Source organism: Corvus hawaiiensis, chromosome 18 (genome assembly GCF_020740725.1).
Source record: "Corvus hawaiiensis isolate bCorHaw1 chromosome 18, bCorHaw1.pri.cur, whole genome shotgun sequence".
NCBI lineage: Eukaryota > Metazoa > Chordata > Aves > Passeriformes > Corvidae > Corvus > Corvus hawaiiensis.
This window is the reverse complement of record NC_063230.1, coordinates 14918397-14942176: the sequence shown is the minus strand read 5'-3', so window position 1 is coordinate 14942176 and position 23780 is coordinate 14918397. Positions and strand designations below refer to the sequence as shown.

The 23780-nt window shown below is 42.2% G+C and overlaps 1 protein-coding gene across 13 annotated transcripts in view; it reads left to right on the top strand.

Annotated features, from left to right (window-relative positions):
- The window catches only part of RIMBP2 (RIMS binding protein 2), a 124281-nt gene that overhangs the window by 23088 nt on the left and 77413 nt on the right, over positions 1-23780 (top strand). For all 13 annotated transcript variants that reach the window (XM_048322691.1, XM_048322685.1, XM_048322688.1 and 10 more), the window contains one exon: positions 17953-18090. In XM_048322691.1, the coding sequence (XP_048178648.1) occupies positions 17953-18090 (138 nt within the window). Of the gene's footprint in view, positions 1-17952; positions 18091-23780 lie in introns of those variants that run through there.

Sequence of the window (23780 nt, the reverse complement as noted above, 5' to 3'; positions counted from 1 at the left end):
AATAAACCCTTTTACTTTTGCAGTTTTTACATGGTGCCTCTGGCACTTTTCTCAGTGTAGGTGACTGAATATTTTTCAATTCAGAGTTCCTAACTAAAAGAAATGTCTGCTCTGGCAGCCCAAGGTTTCTCCTAATCTCTCATGGCCATAATATTCAGTTACTGTGAATAGTTCTGCTATTCATTTCTAGGTTTTTCCAAAAGGTGTTCTTGGGAAAAGCAGAATTTTATTTCAAATTGTTATTCCCATGGGGCCAAATACATTGGGTTATTGAGGAAGTATACTTGCAGCAACAGGTTATTACTTGTACTGTCAAGAGCACCTGCTCAGTCCCTCATGCCTGTGCTTCAGGTAGAATGAGTTCCTGACAGATATTCAAGTTTTCTCTGTAAAGATAGAAGAGAAAGTCATGCTAATAAATGGCTACATTTAGGGTAAACTCCCCTTGTTGGAGATGATGTACATTTGGCCATTATTTTGTATTTGTTTAGATTTGTGTTTGTTGCCTGGACTGGTGATGGTGGATTCCTGCTGCCCTGTCCATTTTCAGTCTTTTGAAGGGCTGCAGAGCAGTTCTGCTGGAGCCCCTGAAGATCAGGTTGCAGATGATCAAGCACACAGAAAACAGGCTTATTTGTTTTCTTAGTCATGGAGTTGTTTCATACACAACCTGCATGTTTGTCTCCAGGCAGTTGTGTTTGATACTGGTAGTGGTTGAATGAATTCCTCCTCAGTGAGGTGAAGGAAGGTTTGGAGGCACAGAGTCCATAGCTTTTATTGGCTCCTGGCTCTCTGTATGCAAGTCTGTTTTGGACGGAATGGCAGCAGTTTGCCTTTTACAAGCCCAGGATTAATGGTTAAGAAGTGTTAAATGCATTAAAGAAGTGTTAAATGCATTATTCCATAGATAACATTACTTTATGTTTCATGGATTCATATGATGCAATTTGTCTTTCATCTTGGGATTTCAAAGTCCTTACAGACATTAATTAACAAAGTCTTAGTGCACATCTCCTAGGTAAGAATGATTATTACCTCCCTTTTGTTCAGAAGGGCACATGATTTCACCAAATTTCTGCAGTGAGTCAGTGGCAGAGCTGGGATTCAAACCTGGATGTTCTGCCCACACCACAGCTCTGCTCCACTGGGTAAAATTACCAGATGTGTAGGTTTCTGTACAGCATATGTGGAACATTGTCAGTCATTTCCTGATGCAGAAATTAAAAATAAAAAATCCAGCAGTTTTGTGCTGGTGAGTGAAGTGATGGAACAACGTTTTGTGAAAAGGCACCAGTACTTTCATGGAGTGCTGTAAGAGGTGCTGTAGTTCCCTGCAGGAAGGTGTGTCTGGCTCACTTTGCAAATATTCCTTTTGTCTCCTGTCAGGATACAGTGGAGGCACAAGTCAAGCTGTAGGGCTGGCAGGGATGTTCCTGTTGCAGAGGAGCAAAGTGCATTTATTCCAGCTGCTGAAAGAGACATTCACCGTGCTTGGCTCGGATCTGTTGGGGAAACAACGTGGCTGTAGTACCTTGCTTCAATCTCTCCTGCTGTGTTGCCAGCAAACATTCTGCCTGTCATCCAAATGCGCAGATATTCTTATTTGTTTGTTATATAACAGGATTCACTTGCTCCCCATCCTTAGTTGATAATTTGTTTGTAGGACAGATGGGATTTTGTGCGGCCCAGTCTGAGCACTCAGGGTTGTGTTTATGTTGGACTTGAGCTGAAGATTTCTGGTCTCACCTATGATGTGCTAAATTCCTCTCTGATTATAAATCATTGCTGATGATTTATTCTCTTGGCCCAGATAGTACAGGTGAATGCTTTTGACCTTAAGGTCTTCAAGCTGTAATTTCTGGGGATGTTATGACTGGGATCTGAGTTATGCAGACCTGTGATGGGTGATGGAGAGGAACGTTAGATCTGCTGCTACAACCTTAAAAATAAGGAAAAAAATTCTTTCTTCATCTGAGAGGGAATTCTCCTGGTCCTAAAAATCCTGCTGAGAATCAAGAGGTTGCTGGAGGTTTCTAAGGAAGGGCTCCTTCTGGGAAAATCAGGCCAGGGTCTGCCTTTTTTCCCCCCTAGAATTTAGAAGAGAAAATGTACTTAAAGTCATCCATTCTCTTCCTACATGAACAGTGGCTAGAATTTAGCATGCTGTCTGCACTGGAAGTTTATTAATGTAATCACTCAGCTGCAGATAGTTAAAACATTGAAGGAATCAGGCTGGCAGGGAGCCTAATCACTGTGCAAAACCAAGCCATACCACAGCAATATTAACCTTTCCCGTCTGGAGCTTTCTTAGTTTCCCTCTAGTGTGCTTATCTAAGCTTGCCAGCAGAATGTGCAAGGTAAAGACTTTCAGGAGATGTGGTGGTGCGGGGTTTTGTTGTTTATTTTTAATTGGAATGATGTATTCCAGTATTTGTGCTAATGGCTTTCCTGCAGAACTGAAATAGGATGTGCCCTGATTTGCTCTGTGGAAGGTGAGGGGTGGAAGGTCAGAGTAAAGATGGGACTCTGGTTCCTGGAGTCCTGGAATCAGGATCATTTCGTTGGGAAGTACCCCAGGGTAGTTGTGTACAGCCTCTGGCCATCACCCCTCTGGGGTATTGCTCCCCTCCAGAGAGGGAGTGGCAGCGCAGGGTTTGGCAGCAGATCCCTGAGACAGCGGCAGCTCAGCAGGACTCTGTCCAAACTGGGCTGCACAGCCTCGCTGCAGAGCCCCCAAATCTGGCACAAGGGGAGTGAGACTTTCCCAGCCTGACTCCGCCTCGTTCCCTTCCCTCACCTGTGGCTGTGCTGTGCGGTTTGCAGCGTGCCCTGCTGTGCCGCACGGATGGCACTGCCAGAGCCACCCCTCCAGCACGACCTGCTTCTATTCCTGCCTCAGGAGTGTCCCTTGGGTGGGACCGTGGGCACAGGAGAGTCCGTGGGCAGCAAGGCAATGGGAGTGTGCTGCCCAGGAAGGCTTTTGCTCAGGAATTGCACAGATTGTGCATTGGTCAGCAGCAGCCGTGGGCTTTGGCCTCTCCTCTTTGTGCTCTTGTCACTCTTGGGAAGCACTTTCCTCTTTCCCTGCATGTCTACAGTCATGGCATAATTTTGGATTCCACGTTCTGGTAGAGAAGGGGGTTGTCCTGAGCCGCTTCAGTGCTGACCTGGTACCAGCTGAGCCATGAACTTGATGAAGACACCTTTTCATCCATTTTAGCATATTTGAACCCATCATTTAAATGCTGCTCCAGTACTTGCACCAGCAGTTACAAATACATGATTCGTGTGTGAGGGAGAGAGAGAAAAAGCAAAACTGTTTTCTAGAAAAGTTTTTATATCAATTCAAGTCAGAATTTAAGTTTGTGGAGCTCAGTCAGTCTAGAATGCTTTAGACAGATGTATATTAACAACTTGTACTGGCAGTGATAAAGAAATAAGATATGCAGGAGAAATACAATTTAGTTATAAGGAAAAATACAGTGAGCTTCAAGGAATCTTCAAAGTAACCACATTCCTTAAACGATGGAAAGCAGGAAATTGCAATGAATCTCAGTTTCATTAACTGGATCAAAGAGGAAGATAGATGTGACTTGCATATCATCAATTCTACCCTTTTGCATATATGGGATGCAGATGGAAAAAAAAAAAGAAAAAGAAAATCCTGTAACTAATCTTAATATAACTTAATAGGAAAGTCAAAGTAAATTGATTCTCACTTCCTGGGCTTAATTCTGGACCTGTGATAATATAGTTCTTTAACTTGCCTTTATTCAGAGAGCTCCCCTGGAGCAGGGCAAGTGGCAGCAGCTATTCGAGGCACAGCTCCACATGGAATGAAGGTGTAAGCACAGATGTGTGTGGGGTCCAGGTGAGCTTTACATGACTCATAAGAAGAGCAAGTGGGAAGTCAAGGTAAATTTGCTGTTAGTCTGGCCAGAAAGGGCCAGTTTTAGCACCATCACAGAGACCATGAGGAATGACTAATGCTCAGGCAGCAGTAAGTTATAGAACTCAGATGGAGAAGGAAAGCTTTCTATTTTTAGTACCTGTCATGGAGTGGATATAAATTACATCTTAAAGGGCCCATTTCTTCATTGACTGTAAGAGGGCCCAGACAAGTCGAGTGTAGGTGTTTATATACCTCTAATGATAAACAAAGTAATCCCATGGAGATTTCTATTTTTGATCTTGTATAGTAAATGTGATTCATTTTTAATAATAAATATCTTTAATCTCAGTAACTGGAGTACATTTTGAAAAATGTTTGATGCTAATAAATGTTGATGCATCATTTATAATTTCCATACAGGTGATGCCAAATTCTCCCGATCTGAAGAGAGAGTTGTGTTGTTTATACTAAGGGGTGGCTTGGACCTGGAGAGTCAAGTGCAGTGTGGACTCATCTCTGTCTGATTTTATACTCCACAGGCTGAGAATCTCTTTTGATGAGCCCATTAGTGCCTGGCCAGGCTGACAGATTCTCACCTGTAGAGCTAAAGCTGTGGACTGCAGTGATTTTGGAACGCAGGGGAAGGCCTGCAGTGCTCAGGTGGCCGTGCTGTAGGGCTGCTCTGTTTGCTAATGTTTTTGGCTGCCTATGTAGGCACAGATCCAGCAGGGCTTATGTCAAAGGCTTGCACTGAAAAAAAAAATGCTCTCTCTCTGCAGGTTCAATTTCTGTTTTGGCAGATGCATTTAAACTTGGTCATGACATCGTTTATAATTATCAGCAGAGCCCTGATGGCGGCTGATCATGAAATTGGAGGCAGCTCTGCTGTTTGTCACAGAATTGTTCAAAGTGCTGCCCCTGGGACAGGATGGGAAGTCGTGGGCTTTGCAAGACAGGGTCAGGATGCTGTTTGCCTCGCGAGGGGAGATTCTGTTTTTGCCAAAATGATACTTTTGCTACTGCCAAAATGGGGATGCCAAAGTGGGATGGTTTGGCTGTTGAGAGATACCAGCTGCTATCAGATGAGTTCTGGCTTCACTTTGGGTTTTGGATTTCTTCACAGAGATGAATCTTCAGCTCTTGTCCTGTTGTTTATGTCAGAGACAGTCAGACGTTTTCCTGACTGTCATTTTCTCATAAAAAGCCACCTCAAATCCTTTTTAAAGGATTTACATTTTCTGTTGATAATACTTAGGGCTTAAAGGCCTGATTCTCCTTAGACTTTTGGTAATATCACTCAGGGATAATGCCAGTAAGAAATATATTAGTTACATGTGTGAAATGAAAGAAAAATTGGTCTGGCTGGTACATAATTCATTTAAATAAAAATCAACAGCCCCATGGAAAAGAGAGGCATCATGTTTGCTAGTGGGTGGCTCCTGCAGAGTGATAGAGTGGCTTGTTCATACATGGTGCTGAAAACAGGTATTAAAGCTTTGCTGAACAGGGATGTAGCTGTGACAGCTTCGTCATGTGGACATCCTTTGGACTTCTATGAAACCTGAATGTGAAGTCTGTGTTAATATATGAGATGTTGTGAATTTTACTATTAAAAATAATATTCTAGGAGATTCAACATTAATGGATATCTGGTGCTCATAAAGACTTTTCTTCTTAGTGAGGGGGTTTGTCCAGATTTCAGTTGAGAGTTGAGGCAAAACTGCCTCACGGTCTGTGGAGAAGGGTTCTGTGCACATTTAGCACAGGGGGGATTTCTTGCCCCAGTTTTCCAGTACACAGAGGGTGCCCATGTTTGCAGCAGAATAAAATGGAGAAATCAGCCAGCCATTATGCTCAACAACCTCTTTCTAACTTGTAAATTAGGTAAATTATTTGATGCTTATACTCCATGAAAGAAATACTCGGTGGTCTAGACATGTCTCTTGCCTCTTTATGTTAGTTTATCCTTGTAAATTTTATATCAGAGTGTTAAAGAGTAATAAATAAAGCAGTTATTCCATCTAGACAGCCAGATTTGTATTTTCCGCAAGAATCACATTCCTTGCTCTGGCCACGGGACTTACTGACACGTTCTGTGGTACTCTGCTTTTTGAGACTTACAGCTAGAAGTGGTTTTTAGATGAGCACCATGAGTCATTTGCATCAGAACTTCCTGCCCAGAAGGTACCAAAGTTGCTTTGAATTTATCATAAAAACTTTGACAGCAGACTCTCACTTTGAATTTAGGATAGATTTCTGCAGCTAGGTGTTTAACTAATTAAATTCAGAGCAATTTGGCACAGTAGCTAAAAATATGGGAACCCTCAAGACTGCAGTGCTTTGGAGAATTGGTGTCAGCTAAAGCAAGAGCCATTATGAAAATCAGAGTGATTGAGAGATTTTTAAACTGAAAGGGCAAACCAATGTGATATTGAGTGCATAAAAGAGGAAAATTAAGGCCAGGATATGAGAAGTGAGAAGAGGCTTTTGCAAACAGGAGTTTGCTCAGCAGAGCTCCCACCAGTGCTGGATTTTGTGAAGAGTTTCATTTGATGAAGAAAGGGTTTGTGTGATAAGAAGGTTACAGAGGGAGGGAGCACAGAGCCATGGTCATCTTTGATGGAAAAAAGTGCAGAAAACTGTGGAAAAGTAGTTTAATAGTTTATAGTTTAATATAGTTGAAGATTGTATTGTTCAAATTAAAAAAAAAAAAAAAAGAAAAAGAAAAGCCCAGTCCTTAGCTGGTTTTTATTCCTTCGTTTGGAAGGAAGTAGTTCAGTTTGCTACATAGTTCACTTGTCAAATCAAAGTAAATCATAGTTTTTCTGCAGTTTTTTTCCATTGGTTGGTGTGAGCATTTTATTGCTTATCAGGGTTTTTTTCCTTGTCAACTGTCTGCATTCATTTTATAATTCTGGTGATAGCACTGTGGATGTTTCTATTCCAGTGCTGGGACTGTGCATGCCTGGATAGCCTCCAGTACTGCCTATTGTTCTTTCTTACTTTGAGCTGCAAGTGACAAGTGAGCTCTAATTTTTAAATTTAATTTATTAAAAAATCTAATCAACAATCTTCCCATTCACAATCAAGATCACCATTCACCCAAAGCTAGATCTGTGTAATTAGCCTCAAGCTAAACTCAGCATTTTCAGTAGTGTTTCTTCTTTGCTGTCATGGTGGGAATTGTTCAGTCTGGCTGATATTGGAGGGATATTTGGACAGAGATATAGGGATTTTTTTTTTGTCTGGTGACAAACACATCTTACTCATTTATTCTTGGTCCTATGAAAGAGTTGACAGCCACCAGAGTAGCTTGGTTTCATTGGCAGCCCAAACCAGTGGAGGAAGTAAGATTATTAAAGGCAACAGCCTTCCACATCCAGGCCAGAAAATGTGTCTGTGTTTGCATTTCAAGGTAGAGATTTTTCTCTATTACCAGAGCTGAGTTTCAAAAGGAAGAAGGGGTTTTCTTAGCTGAAATCAACAGGGTCTTCAAGTTGTCAGCTTCTTGGAAAGTTCGGGTTACTTTTCTGCCGCCAGTTGTCACTCAGCTCTTTTGTGATGGTTACTGCCCTGCACATCTTTATTGCATGGCAAGCACAGAAATAAAATTCAAGAACGCCGCCTTGAAAATAAAAATGAGGAGCTGCAGGTGGCAGTTTCCTGCTGACCCAGAGCCGCAGGAAGCACCAATGTCTGTCCTGTTCCTCCTCACCCAGGAGAGGGCAGTGGCAACACACCACTCATTTCTTTCATGTGGCTCTTCCCAACATGCCATGAGGGTTTCCTTCAAGATGGTAGAACTTGTGGAAGTCTCAAATGCCGAGTTTTGAGATGCACTCTTCAACTGAAGGCTCAATGTGTCTTTACAGGGACGTGCTCTGAATGGATGTTCCAGCCAGGGATGCTCACATGTCAATCTTTAAATGCTTCACAGCCCCCAAACGGACCCAGAAAGACTGGATAGAGTACAAAAACTCTGAGCAGAATAATGGGTGTTCCAACAAGCCTGGGATTTAAAGCTGATGGCACAGCTGGCAGTGATGGGTGTTGGAATGTAAGGAACATGGTACAACATCATTTTAGAAACATAAAATGAATTCAGAGTAAAAGTCCACTTAGTTCAGGCAATGATCAACAATCTGCTTGGACAGAAGTATGAGCAAGCGCAGAGTTATCTTTGGTGTGCATGTTCTTCCAGTCTTCAACAATTTGCTGCTGAGGAGACTTTCTGAACAAGAGGTGCTCAGGAACTTCTCACTGCAATGCTTTTCTTAAGCAATCTCCTCACAAAAACAAACAAAAAAAGCTTATGTAAACAGATGTGAGCTCATTAATAAAGACTTATCTCCATTTTTGTCCTCCTGACACTCCAAGTATTAGTGAAATGCGAGATCTTGTCACTCTTTGGTGCCCTTGCTCATGGATCATAGATCTAGGATTGTTTACTCTGAATCAAGGACTTGACTTGGTAAGGATGGCCTGCACCTTCCTGACCATGTTCTGTAATTTATATTTTCTTTTTTGCCTCTCTGCCAAGAAATGCTGGATTCTACAGCACACAGACATTTTCCTTTGAGATGCCATGAGTGCAGAATGGAATGAAAGATTTCCCAGTGAGTTCAGTGTGCAGTGGGGATCCTCACGTGGCCTGTTGTCTCCAAGGTTGATAGCCTGGTTGCCTGCAGTCTGGAATGTATTCAGAAAGCTGATAGAAAACACTGTGCAACTCCACCAGGTGTCATCAGTGGAGTATTTTGGGATGTTGCCTTGTCTAACCAACCAGCACGTTTTGTTACACGCTTCCAAAAAATTCCCTAACAAGAAGCTGTGATTCTTTCTTTTGGAGCCCACTGCAGCGACAGCTTGCTTTCAAAACTTCCAGTACCATGGGGATAATGAGGTAGGGACCCCACAGATAGTTCTTCTTTCTGGAAAGCCAAATACTCATTCTCTTCAGATGGTTGAGAAGAATTCCTGTCAAGCTCACTGTGTGTATTTTTGATAGAGTTTAGACTTTATTTATCTTGCAATCACTTCCTTTTCAAGCATCCAGTTTACTGCAAGGTTGTTCTTTAAGCATTTTTCTCTCAAAATATGATCTCACAAATGTGTGAGCATTTGCTGTGCTGCCCTTTGGTTGCTGTGGTTTGCAGAGCCTCTTTTTTGGAGCAGTTCTGGGCTGGGGCTTCCTGTGACTGGAAGGGAATTTATTGAAATGGGAACATTCCCTGCATGTGGGAAGCACATCAGGGCTTGAGGGGAGCACAGGTAAAGGATGCAGAGAGGACCATTTGTGGTATCTGGGGTTTGTGTAGGAAGAACTGGCTGGGAAATCTCTGAGCTTTCCTGCGGTGCCAAAGAGAAAAACTTGAACAGAAACTTCAATAAACTGGGTATCAAGCTAGAGGGAAAAGTATAAATTTAGTTTAATTAAACTAGCATCAGGCAGACAGGAAGATGATGTAGCAAGAACCCTTAATCTGCTGGGAGAGGGCTCTGTTGCTGGTGGCAAGCCCAGTTAATGGATGCAGCAGGGTCTGAACATCTTTGCTTGCTCTCTCCCCTTTGACATGTGTGCAGCTGCTTCTCCTCCCTTTTTTTTTTTTTTTTTATTTCATAAAAAAAAAAAAATCATAAAAATGAAACATGGATCCATCATGCTGGTGGTCCTGTCATCATTTGGAACCAATTTTTTCATCAGTTTTCAGTGGCTGGTAAAGTCTGAATTTTTCTTCTGTGTCCCATAACAGACCCCAAAAATAAAAGGCTTTAGGACACTCCTTGTGTGCCTGGATCCAGAAATTGCTAAAATGCCAGGTTAATACTCCTTTCCTTCACCCAGACTTTCCTTTGGTGGAACATCTCCCATGTCACGAATATTTTCAGTTTCCTCTTGTGCATACAGAGCTCTCTCACAGCTCTCAACCTGCAATTACATCTCTCCTTTATAAATATTTAAATGGCAGTTCAGCTTTCAGACAGGGTACACCAGTGACAAAGATCAAGCTTTCTGACCTTTTGTTAATTTGTTCAGTGAAATAGGATTCCCATGGTCTCAGTTTTTGTATTTAAGGGAAGAAATTGGCATACAGAGAGGGTGTTGGCTTTTCTCATTTTTGTTGCTAATTTCCTTTTGGTACATTTATTCTAATAGAGCTTAAAGAAAGAAGTCACTGGATAGTTTTGCCAGTTATGCATGAGAACATGAAAGATAGAATTGAAGAAAAAAACCACTTGGGCTCTCTATCAAGAAATGAAAAGAAATTGTTTCACTATGGTGGGGAAAAGAAATCAGCAAACAAAGCAAAAGTAGAAACGTGTCTAACCAACAGAGAAATTTGTTACTCCGAATTTATTTGGTGTTTCATAGTGCTTGGCATAGGAGTGTTTGGTGTTTCATAGCCCTTCCTGACAAATCAGTTTGTGCTCAGAACATCAGAAAACTCAAAATGTTTTACAGCTGCTGACTGCACCATGGGAAAGGGCAGATCCTGGGGCTGGGGTGGCAAGGACTCTGCCCTAATCAAGGAGTCTGGTGAGGGATGGGCAGCAGGTTCTGACAGTCACCGAGGTCTGGAGGGACAGGAGGCAGGTGTAAAACAAGTGGGTGTGAGGTAAAGGGGAAAGAAATGGCAAAAATAGCTCCAGACTGGGGGATCTGATGGTCAGGAGGGGATGGCTGTGCTGGCTCTGACACTGCAGTTAGGGAGGGACATAAATTAGCTTTTTATTAATTTGAGAGAGGGGAAGAAAATAAATGGGTAGAGCTAATTAAAGATATCAGAAGGGCAGAGGCTATTCCTGGCCATTCCAATCTCCTCATTCACTGTAGATCACTGAAGACCAGAAACTTTCCCTTTTGCCCAATTAAAAAGAGTCAAATACTTGTGAAATCTCACACCTCTCTGATCAAATGAGAAAGATTCCTCAGGTTAATGGCGAATATTTAAACTTTTTTCTTGAAATAATAAGAATGTTGTAAAAGAATTATTACTCTTTTCTATTAACATACCAAGCAGTAATTAATTATGTTCTGTGATTGTTAATTATGATTTAGATGTTGGTATTGTGCAGGTCTGTACTGGTACGCTTCTCTTTAGGTCCAACAAGTGTTTATACTGGGAGAATGCTTATGTGTTAGTGTGTTTATAAAATGGGCATTTAGCTGCCAACTCCACTGATGCTCACTCAGATATAATGATTTTCATGGCTAACATTCCCCACACTGCATTGGAAAGAAGTACAAACTGTTTATGAAAACAGTGAAGTGTAAAGCTGAAAAATCTCAATTATTGCTTTGGAAATGAAATTATCTATTTTGAAAAATATAGCACTTGCATAGCCCAAAAAACTGAATTGACAGAAGACTGAACAATGAAGTGTGCAAATGTAATCATGAACCCACTGGATTTTCAGGAACTGCAAAATAAAAACTGTGTCATGGTTTTGTAAACCTTAGCTAAAAAATTTGGCTTCTTTGTATTTGTTATGAGTTTACTGTGCATATTTCAAAGGAAGGAAAGCTTGCAGTTCCTGGAGCAGAGGTTAGGGCCAGCCAAATTCTTGGAAAGCTCTGCTGCTGGCCCTGTAGTTTTGTTAGTTGCTCTTTGTTTTATTTTATATGCAGCCATAAATGAATGGACATAGCTATAAAGTTGATTAAAGAAGGGACTTAATGAAGGGTTGTAATTAAACTTGGCGGAAATGACAATGGAATTGAAATTCAGAATGAGCCTGTGTGATGTAAAGGCTGATGGTGTTGAGGCAGTAATCTGTATGAAATAATTGATTCTGCAGCCATTAGTCTTTTCTAATGAGATTAAGGACGAGGTGGCACGATCTCACTAATTAACTTGTTTTGTGACTTTGAAATATGATGTCATGGTACAAAACTGGTGATGGTTTAACACACCAAGAAGCTCTCATACTGTAGGACAAACATCATCAAAGTGGTTCCGTGTTCTCGGTTGTAACGGGGTTGAGGATCTGACTTAACACTAAAACTTTGAACCAAGCATCCTGCATGGTGCTGCCTCACTGAGGGAAAGGTGTCAGGAGAGGGCTCCTCCAGCTGCATTTGAGGCATTCTGTGAGGACTTTATGCTGACCATTACTGGCACCAGACGTGCTGTGGGGACCATTTCTAGGAGTATTAGCGTAGTACTGATCAAAAAACTTTATTTTCCCAATAAATGGAGCCCTTGCCTCTCAGTTAATATCACTTGTGTGGTTAAAAAAAAAAAAAAGACATGCAAGAGTGAGGAAATGAAATCATTTTCATACTTAAATATGACAGAAAATATCCTCTCTTTTCTTGCAGACAAATCCTGAGTAGAGTAGAGAAATTACATCCTGAATAGAGAAATTAGGTCTGCAGTGTTGTGGTGACCAAGTTCAAAATCAATAGCTTAGGAATTGTGAATTTCCATGTTCTTTCACTAGTTGAGTCCTGTGATTAACAAGTTTCTTCTTGTGGAGAGTAATAATTTTGCAAGTGATTATAAGGTGCTTTTGTTTTTCTAACAGCAATTTTCATAACTCCTCAAGGCCTGCTTCTTAGGCACTACCACTCTTATAGAAGCTTTCTGGTGTTGTCAGGAGCTTGTTATCCTTTCTCAAATCTCTCCCCCTTTCCTGCATGTGCAATTTAAAGTTAACCTCAGCCACATTCCTGTGTTAGCGGCTGTGCAGATCCACTGGTTTGGGTAAGATTTGGTGGTAATGCAGAATTGTAATAAACAAATGATTCTTTTTCAGTCGTAAGTAAAACATGCAGTGAGATTGCAAAGCACATGAAGTGGGGTTTTTTTTCTGCTGGCAAGGCTGCCTGGAGAGTGCAGAGTGTGTTTGTGTGGAGGGTGGTCCAGGTGGGTGCCCTGTCAGAGGTTATCAGCTGCACCGGGTCAGGCAGGGGCAGCGGCCGGGGAGGAACCAGGGATCAGCCCTGGAAGCTGCAGGCAGGTGTGCAGAAAAAGAAATCAATAAAAATGACCTTTTGTGCTTCCTTGGGATTTGACTTTTGGATCAGTTTTTGTAGCAGACCTAGGAGGAGCTGCTCTGGGGTTCTGGAACCAGTGAGGAGTCTGTGCTTTGGGTAAGATGCAGTACCCCACCTTTTTTTTTTTTTTTATATAATCACAAAGATCACATTAGTTTTTGCACATAATGTTGTTTTATTTCAGTGTTATAATGGCTTCAGTTTTCCCTCTGGGTAAAATTGCAGGCGGATGTAAAATTTCATAGCTTTTAATCTTTTAATAGAGGCTGTATGGGAAACAATGGACAAATACACACTGGGAGCTTGTGGAGGTTGGAGATAGGCAATATCGTTCTGTGTTGTGGGTACTGTGTGGTGTCACATCCCTTGTCTGAAACTCTGCCACGCTGTCTTGCATTACCACAGTGCAGGTAATGAGTTTGTTCTCTGCAGTATCTTTAACCTGAAAAATTAAGGGGCATTTTCACAGTGTTCCTAATCCCACAATCTTATTGTTACCTACTTAGACTTAATCAGACAGCAATAAATTGTAATAAATTAATTATAGACAGTAAATAAAATACATCATCTTGGTTAGTATCTGTATTAAATGTGTCTTTCTCTGCACACACCCACACAGTGCAGAGCTGCAGAACTACTGCACATTGTAATACTGCTGATTATTTCACTAATACTGAATATTTGTGCTCTGATAGAGGCAAAAGGAAAAAGGCAGAGTGTTAAAAGCAGAGGTAGGTCAGGATAATCCTTTCAATATAAGAGGGAAGATTGAAGTGTGTTTTGTGAAGGATTTATTGAAGTGCCTTACATTACAAGCTCAACATTGAAGAATAACTTCAGTGGAGTGATAACTTACAACTGTTGACATTTTGCCTTCCACGTTGAACGTTACTGTCCTCTGTGTAACCTGGCTGCTGACTCTTTGATCACCATGCATTCATCAGCTGCAATTTAGGACCAAAGTCAATTGCTGAATTATTTCTAATGTATAGTCAGAGATCATAAAAGATATGACACAGGGACAGCGTCTTTCAAATTAATGAATGTTAAAAACAAACTTATTTGACCTTATGAGCGTAACCCATCAGTGTTTTGGTTCCTCTGCAAGCCTTTGCTGGGCAGGTTATCTGCACACAGAGCTGTGAGCAGCACCCAGCAGCAGCAGTCTGGCACTCAAGCTCCTGTGAGGCATTTTCTGCAGAGACTGAGTTCTTCAGCAAACTTCCCACCCGTGTGTGCGCTGCAGCAGTTATCTCTGGGAGAGGGGCAGCTCCTCCTGCTGTTCCTGTTACCTGAAACCTTCCTGAGTGAAAACCCTGCAAGGGATATTATCATAAGGTTATGGCTCTGACAGGACTTTTACCTGCATTTATAGAGACACTGTAGATACTAGAGCTGTAAATTTGTGAAACTACAGGGAACTCTTTGCCTTTTGTACTCAGAGAGCCCTAAGGGAAGGCTGGAATTCCACAAGAGCAGTAATAACTCTCTGCAAAATAACACTTTGACTGCAGATCCCGTGCTTGGACACCAAGCTGCAGCTGTGAACTTGCATTTTGAAGGCTCGTGCCCATCAGGCATCCCACTGCCCATTGACACAATCCTTGCAGCGAAACATTCCACGGTGTGAACGTGCGCCGCTGCATTTGTTTATGTCTTTAAGAAATAATGCCGTCTCTCAAAACCAAACTTCGATAACTTGTACTGCATGAAGCGACTTCTCAAAATGTATCTTCCCCAGCAAAAGGCTTTGTCCACAGTTCTTCAGCAGTCAGCCTGCACCCTAATGAGTCACTCAGCTAGACAGGTTCCAGGGAGGATTGAATTACGATCCTGTTCAGCTGACACAAGGCAGCCACTGGTTCTCCTCAGGAAACTCATAAATAAATAAAAGATCCTGAGCTTCAGGCCCAAGCCCAGCAGAACTGTAGGGATGCATCCTTTTCTGAGTGATTGCCCATGTCCCACGAGTCCAGCCTTGATGCTGGCATCAGAATTAGACTTGTGCTGATGAAGACACCAAACATTATGTAAGTAAAGGCTTTTAAAAATAGATGGAAATGTGGGGGTATGAGTGGAAGTTTCTATCGTTAGCTCTGTGCAATCTGTTAGACTGTAACCTCTGATATTTAGCTGTGCATATAGGATGCAATTCATAATGCCTTGCCATTTTGTGTGTGGAGGGACACTATCCAGAGGTATTTTTAGAATTCCATTCCAGGGAAAAAAATAAGAGTCTTTGGAAGAACTTACTCATGCTTGTCATCTTCTCCCTTCTTCTGTTACATTATGGGTTTTAGCACAAATTCAGGCTCCAGAGGGTGTAGTGCTACGTTTGTGTGACAACGAGAGTGATTGATCAGAGGAGTTTGCAGTTCAGCAGGCGATTTGGGATTAATGAAACGGAACAAGAGTGTGGGAGGAAGTTCTGTAACACTGCTGGGGATGGCTGTAACCTTGCTGTGCCCCTGGCTGAACGGTCCTGAGTTTTCCCAGGTACCAGAGCAAGGGAGCGTTGTAAGGAGGGCAGCTGGATACCTTTGGCAGATGCCCATAGGGAAGTTTTCTTTGGCACGAGGAAGAAGCACAGAGATGGTTATGTGAAAATGCAGCCACTGGGGGGGCAGAACTGTTGGCTGAAGAGAGGTGGGAACCGATACCTTGATGGTTTTCAACAGTTTGCAGAGAGGACGAGATCCGAGTGTTGTTTACTGGGTGGAAGGGAGTTATTGTCGTGTTCTCCTGCTGGCTGCACAGAGTGTTGGATCCTGAGGACACTGGTCTGTGTGGGCTAGCCTTGAGCCTTTCTCAATTTCCCTCCTGCCCCCTCAGTGTAGCTGAAATGAAGCCATCTCTGCAAAGGTGGGGGCTCATCAGAATTTAATTTGCTGAGCTTAATCAGCAGATCTTTCTACTCAGTTTTTTTATTATCTAGTTAGTGAAATGCAACCCAAATCAAGTATTACGGAAAGGTGCCTTGCTGCTTCAGAGCCCTAGTTGCAAGACAGTTTATTTCTAAAACTGCTCTTCCAACAGCTCCAACAACTTTGCACTTCGTTATTTTGACCTGAATCTTGCAAAAAGAGGGATGTGAGGATAGAGCACATGGTAGGGAGTTGTGAAGACTTTGTGGAAAAGTGAGGACGCACCAGAAGTTCTCACAGAAATTAACTGCAAAAGTCCCTCTATGTTCCCCTGGAGTCAGGCTGGGAGCTGGGTCCCAGTGCCACCAAAGCTGCTCCATCCCTCAGGGGACAGGAAATAGAATGAAAGGCTCTGGATCAAGACAAGGCTAGGGAGAGATCACCCAGGAATTACTGTTGCAGCAAAACAGGCTCTACTTGGGGAAAATAATTTATTACCAATCAAATCAGATAAATAAAACCCAAACCCACTTCCCCCAGGCTCAGCTTCAATTCTGAATTATCTACCTGTGGGGAATGGGGGCTGCGTTCAGTCCATCACACCTTGTCTCCGACGCTCTTAAAAGTGAGAAATTCTGATAAAACCCTTATCTCTACACTTGCATTTCTTCTGGGTTTTTATCAGTGTTCCTGTGCTGTTGAACACTCAGCCTTCAATGTATGTGTGTGACGAGGGATGCACTGAACTCAAGGATGGCTGTCCCCCAGCACTGCTCAAATGCTCAACTCTGTGCACCCTTTGGAAGTTCTAAAATTGAACCCTGCCAGTGGAGGTCTCCTCCTTGCACATATTTGCTGTTCTTCCCATCAGCTCATTCTGTCACGTGAGCTGTAGCCCTGTAAATTAAGTCTTAAAAATCATGGCATTTCTCTTTGTCAGAGCTACATCTGATCCTTGTGGAGGCAGCCACCACTCACTCCTGTCCATGCAGGGGACATTTGCACGAGGATCTGAATATGGAATCATCTCAGCAACTTCCTAATCTGAGCCTAGGAAGGACCAGTTAATTGCATTTCACGCTAGACTTTACATCAAACTTGGATTCATTTACAACTGTCACAATGCTGATGCTATGTTACATTGCTTTTTAAATCCTTCTTTATTTTTAAGAAACTTTTCCCCTAGTTCTTGTGTTTCTTGAAGAAGCAGCTTAAAATGATGTAGGTGGCATTGAAATTGATCTACTTGGTGAGAGGAAGGGAAGCTAATTTTGCCCAAGGGAAGTGCTTTATTGGCTCTTTTCTTGGGTTGTGGAGCTGAGCTATAACCAACTGGGATCTCACCCAGGGATCAGGGGGAGTTTTCCCACTGGTTTCAGTGGCTTTGGATTGCGTCTCTCTCCATGATTCATGGCCTCTACTGAGTCATTTTGCAAATGGTGTTTGATTGCTGGCCAGAGCAAAAAATGCTTAGCAGAGAATTAAGTGGATTTGAACTATCCCAGCTTCAGGATCCTTCAAGTTTTCTCAGAAACATGTGGACTTCAAAGGATATTTGAGTGAAAATGTGCATTTGAGGTGGTTGTTCCCAAACCTTTTTGAAAAGGAATTTGAGAATGTTGTCTTCTCTGACTCCATCCAAAAAGATTTGAAATATCAAATCTAAAGATCCCTCTTAAGCTCAGGAGTACCCGAGCTGAGTGGGTGAGACAGCAAAAAAAACCTCCAGGCTTTCTAATGGTGCTTTGTATTAACTTTTGCTGGAAATTTGTTGTTAATATGAAGAGATATTCTGGCAGACTTGCAGAGTGTAATGATAAATATTGGACAGAATTTTTCTGCTTCGTTCTATGTCCCTACGTTCCCGTGTTGAAATGGAATTCTTTCATTTGCCCTCTGAAATGAATTTCTTTTGAGGTACCAGTGATGATACCATTTAAGGCTTATTTTGGAGTTTTGTGTTGGACTTCAGTCTTGTTGCCTGCCCTGACAGAAATGTTTATTCAGCAAGGCTGAATTTATTTATTTGGATTGGCTTTTATTGTATGTAATGGACAATTAACCATCACTTTCGTGCAGCTTTTGGGGGCGCATGCCGTGAAAAACCCGTTAAGGAAGCATGCTGTGTGCCAGGAAGAGCAAGTGCACAGGTGTAACAAACTGGCCATTGACTTGTTTTCTTTTATCCTGCACAGTTTGGAAATGATCCATCATGTCTGCAGCCTGCAACTTCACAGAAAATATTTGATCAGACCCAGTTTATAGAAGAGACACAGATTTCTAAGTCTCATGTCACCACCTTAAATCAAAAGCATCATCTCTGGCAGTTTTTAGTAAGTCCTGTCTTTGTTTTTACAGTTTTATGGCAACTGATGCATTTGAAGACAAGTTCTGTTTTGCAATCCATGCTGCTGATTTTGCTTGGCTGTGGGGTTTCTTTGTTTGCATGTGCACAACTTCAGGGGGTTGGGGATTTCTCAGGGGGGAGTTTGGGAGGGTTTAACTCCACCCTCTTCAAAGCCACGTACTTTGTACTGATTTCTTAAACTCTTGTAGAATGACAGTAGGACTTACATAAAACACATAGGTGCTTGTGATGAAATGAGAGCTTAAAAGCCAAAAATATGACATAAATAATTCCAGTGCTTAGGTCTGGATGCATGAGTAAAAGTGCAGGAGCCTGTGCGCAGTCTGTGGTTCTAATCAGCACATTCCAATCCAGTTTGGTGTATCCATCCTGACACTTGATTCTGAACATCAGCAGGATTTTTCCAGTTGGATTTCTTGTGTTTGCACATGTTCTGATTTTCAGGCACCTTTTGAATTTAGGGAAGAAACTTTTAGAAGGGTTGGCTAGTTAGTTGGTCCCCATCTCCTGGTGGCTGAGTTATGAGGAGATGTTCATAAATCACCTCTGATCTTCAAAGCACTCTGCAGCCAGTAACTAACAGAATCATTTAAAGAAAATTAATTTTAAAATGCCATTTTTAAACCTTATGTTCTCAGTATTCTTCTTTGTACCTCACTGAACTGAAAGTAAAGGCTTAAAGCTTTGCTTTAAGAACCTGATATTTGAAGCTTGAGGTTCTAAATTTGGTGCTGGATTTATCCATTTGAAGGCTATGAGTTTGATTGCATCAGAAGTAATTATATTTAATATGACAAGAGAAAAGTGCATAAATGTGATCTTTTGAACGGCTGTTAATGCCTTCTTTGCATCTCTGCTTCTGAAAAGAATAATTACATAGCTGTGATGTGAACTGAATGTTAAGGTCTGGTGAAAGACATTTCTGGTAAAAAAAGGGGAGTCAATCCTTTGAAGTTGTGTCAGATTTCCCTTAACAGGAGGCCTTTGAGAAGAGAGGTGGTTGTTTGTAGACCCAGACCCAGTACACTTAAAAAAGACAACTTGAGGCAAACCTGGCACACCACTGGAATTAGTGGGGATTTTGCTGGTTATTTCCTACACACAAATAATTTGTGCCTTCAAGAACCATCATAAAGTGTTGTAATCAAAAAAGCATTGGTTTGGATTTGGGTCTTGGGAACAGAAAAGAGAAATGACTGCAGCAGTCAGGCTGTACCTCTGGGTCTGTTTGGAGTCCATTCTCACTGCTCTGTTTGCCAGGTTTAAGGGGAACACACGAAATCTAAACGGTTGTTGGGCAGTAGCAGCCTTCTGGATAAAGGGTAAACTTTGGACACCCAAACCAGCTTCTATTTAAAACACTGTTGTTTCCATAGTTTTGAAGTGTGGATACTGAGAGAGACAGAAGCTCTGATGCCAGGTCTAAAATTGCCCAACAAAATATTAAGTCATGTTTCTTTAATATTGCACTTACAGTACTAAATTTTAACCTACTGTTCTCTCCTATTTAATTTTTAATGAATTGCTGCAGCTGTATCAATAATGACAATTTTTAGCCATTTCCACTGGAGATCAGAAAAACTGGGTGCAGTTTTTTCCTTCTGGTACTGTGTGTCTCAGCAGTGGTTTTGCTGTGAGACAAGAAGCCTGTGTTTCAGCAGAGCCAGTTTTGCCTGTGTGATACTCCAGAGCAGGGCTGTGGTTCCCTTTCCGTGCACAGAACGCAGCGCTCGCAGCGGGTGCCCGGTGTTACCATGGCACAGCAGCCTGGCGCTGCTGCAGCTGCAGGGATGACGTGCAGCTCCCTGGCTGCCTTTAAACTGCTCAGAGTTTTGGAGGGGGCTGATCAAAGGCCATTATTGTGCGTGGAATTACTGTGTGTGCAACGCCACGGGCGCCGCGGCCGCTGAGTTTCTGCACCAGCAGCACTGCTGAGGCGCAGCCCTCTGTGCCCCTGGGGGGAACGTGGAGCTGCTTCAGGCCTCTGTGAGAAGAGGGTTTCTCTAAAACACATCTGAGCTCCATCTGAGCCCTTGTGCCTCTGTGCAAAGCAGGAATCTCTGGTGCTCCCCCCAGGTGTTCGCTGGGTTTCATTGTTTACCGGGGTAACACGAGGTGTTCAAAAAACAGGCAAGAAGCGCTGTAAGAAAAGAAAGGTTGTTAACTGCTTGCTGTTGAGAGATGGCTTTCAGTCTCTCAGTGATGGCAGAATGGTGAGTCTGGACACCAGTATAGTAATAAAGCATATTAATTCCTCTGGTTGTAATAATTGGTGTTTATCGTAGACTGCTGGCTCCAGGAAAGGAACTTTTTCTGGTTACCTGTCTTTCCTGTGCCTTGTTTACGGGTGAGAGTTTTAGCAATGAAACCAGCAATGTCCACGGCCAAAGCCAGGGTCTGGATTTTGGAAAACACTGATGTTGATCACAATGTATTTGAATTTTTCTAATTTGGCATCTCTTTTAAGCATTTTTAAATACATGGCACTGAGTCCTAATGAGCTTTACCAATCCGTCATCAGTTTTCTCTCTATATCATTGCAGTGACTAATGCAGCTTTCCATTTCTAATGGTATTTTCTAGATCAGCTATTACCTGTGCAAATGCAGAATTCTGTTTTAAGTTTATTGATACAGTGCCAGCATAATAAAAGCCTTTCTTAGCTGCAGGCTATGAAGGAAACTTCCATCAAAAATAGATCTTAATGGGGTTTTAAGAAGCATTTTTTTCTAATCATATTTCAAGCAGGTCATTAAATTCCTGAATGAGTAGAAGCAGTGAAGGATATTTAAAGGCCCAAACAATGAGACATGTCCAGTATAAGATTGGATTAAATTAGTAGCCATGAAAGCAGGCTGACCTTTCTTCTTTCTTCCCTAGAACATAATATTCTTACTCCCACCGTTTAAAGAGATTGCTGACTGGAATATGACCTTTTAATAAAGACACCTTCAGTCCCATATCCCGTTGTTTCTCTCTGTGGTGAGCAGAGCAGCGGCAGAGTGAGGACAGGTCAGGAGGGGCTGCAGCTGCCAGGCTCTGCTGCTGCCTGGCCTGTGTGGGTCACGCTGCCATGGGGCAGCAGGGCATCCTCAGGGCTCAGAGCAGCACCAGGGAGCGAGCCCTGAGCAGAGGCAGAGCAGCCTGGCTGTGCTCCATGCAGCCCTGCCCTGTCATGACTCTGGACAGAACAGGCTCTGTGTTTTCCAAGTGTTCTGGGTCTGTAGCTGTGATTTCTCTTGTTAATCCTGCTGCGTTATAAAATTCAGCTGAAATGCCTCTGGTAGCCTTTCTTGTACGTGATACACTCCAACTGTGGGGGTGCTTCTGTTACAAACAAGGCTTTGGGCTTTGTGGCTCCAGGGCTATGGGACATCCCCAGATGGCTTCAGTGCAGCTGAGGTGACTGAGCAGTGCAGTTGACCCAACAGAGAGGACCAATGGCACATTGCTATCTCTCCTCCTTGATAAGGAACAGACCAAATGAGCTAATTAATGTCTAAAGAAAGTCAAAGACACACTCAGGAATCGAATGCAGATTTTCTTATGCCCAGGCAGTGCTTTCAGCACATGGTTTTCCTTCTTGTGTTTTGCTCTCTGTCATTTGGATGCGTCTGACCAACAAGGAACCAGTGACACATTCAGGGGCTCTGCCTCCCTTCAGTCAGTTATTTTCTGGATTATGAATTGGGATTCTGTTCAAGAGACAGTTTATATATATATTTTCACATATTGATTGTTGTTTGTGGATGTAGTGTGTATTTTCATGAACCTCACTCACCACCCGGTGGTGTGTTGATTGCTCTCTGAAAGGGCACCATCTGCATAAGTCAAGCTGTATATTTATTATCTCTCCCCTAAATGTAATGTCTATTGTCACAGCCCTGCTTTCACTCCAAATTGCCTCATCAAGTGTAATACTTGTATCAGACAGGAAAGCTGAAGGATCCCAGTGTGTTATTGTTATCAGTTACAGCAAAACAAAAGGCAAGGTGATTTATTACTTCATTTTTCTGAAACACATTATAAGATTAACTTTTTGGCTTATACTTTTTCGTGTCCTAATTACATTTGTCTCTTGTTTAATCATCTTTAAGAGAAAATAGGATGTCTGAGGAGAGAACATGATTTAATTAACTTTTGTCCTAATGAATCACACTGCAGAATATTGTAGTGGCCTCATTTGCTTGCAAGGCTTCTTGTCCAGTTCAGTGGCTGGAGGCAAAGCATTCAGATGATACTGAAAAATGTAAATCTTAAACCCCATACAAATATCTTTAGGCCCAGTGGTGTTGCTGCTGAATTCAGAGGTGTATTTTGTGATGGGTTTCTATTTTGGCTTGAGACTTAATTCACAAATTATTTAGGGGACTGCTCGACTCCTTTTTACAGGATGCATGAGAATTTAGATTTTACTTTCAAACAGGGATTGCATCAAACCCAGGTGAGGAAAATGATGGTGAATATCAAAGCTTTCTCCAGTGGGAACAGTTGTCACACCTCTGTTCTCAGGTCCAGAGCTGTTTCAGGCATGTGCTGAGGCTTTGAAAAAACAAATACTGATTTTGTTGCTGGCCTTTATATTATGAGACAACTGATTCTTCATCTTCTGGTTGTCTTCCCATTCTTGAACTGGAGTGAGTCCTTTAATGCATTTTAAGGGGCTTCTAGCAGCCTTCATAAAGCTGAAGACTGCAGTCACTACTCTGGCAAACAGGGTGGCAAAAGAATCTCTGTCCTATTAAAATTGGTGATCTAGAACCCGAAGGGTCTGCATTCCATTTCCAAATATCTGCAAGTCTCTTTGCTAGTGTCAATGTTCGTGTTTTTTTCATGTGGGCCAAATTCTGGTTACCATCAGTACCGCTGAAGTCAGCAGGGCTGTGGCAGGAGGAGTGGTGCAAGCACGAAACAGCCTTGTCTGGGTGAATAATCAAACTGTTCTGACAGCAGGTGAATGGAGGTGAGCAGTATTTGGATGCACATTTCTCTCTGTTTCCTGGAGAAGTTCTAATGATGAGATCTGTAGCAAGAACACTGCTCAGAGCTACCAGACTTCCTTTTCACTGGCTAAAAACACCAGAAATGTTGGATCAAAAATCCGGTTTATATAAATGCTGTGCAGAGTGTACAGCACTTTGTAAAGTCAACACAGCTGGGAGAAGGATGCTTTAAATGAAATCCCTTTCTGAATATGGATATGAGGGCCTATGATGAGCCCATGGCTTGGTGATGTACATCAGAGATAAACGGTGTACTGGGGAAAAGCATATTGAATGTCAAAAAGATGTGTAAAGATGTATTTCTGAGCTGTCCCTTTTAATCAGATATAACCAGCAAAACTGAGATGTGTGAACAGGAACATTAGTGTGTGTTGAAGTTCACAAATTCCTGTCCCATCCTGTGCTTGGCACTCACGCATGTTTTATATTTGCATCTCAGTCTGGGGATCTCAGCACAGATTCCAAATGCAGGAGGTGCTTCACTGACAAATGTTGGTCTAAAAAAAAAAAACAAGGTCCTTCTGTGAAGAGTTTAAAGCTGACAGGGTAAGTCATGCAGAATACTGGTGTTCAGATCAAAAGTAACTACGCAGCTGCAAACCCCTGTCCCAGAATTTTTAATTCTTATGGTAAATTAAGCTGGCATTGAAATT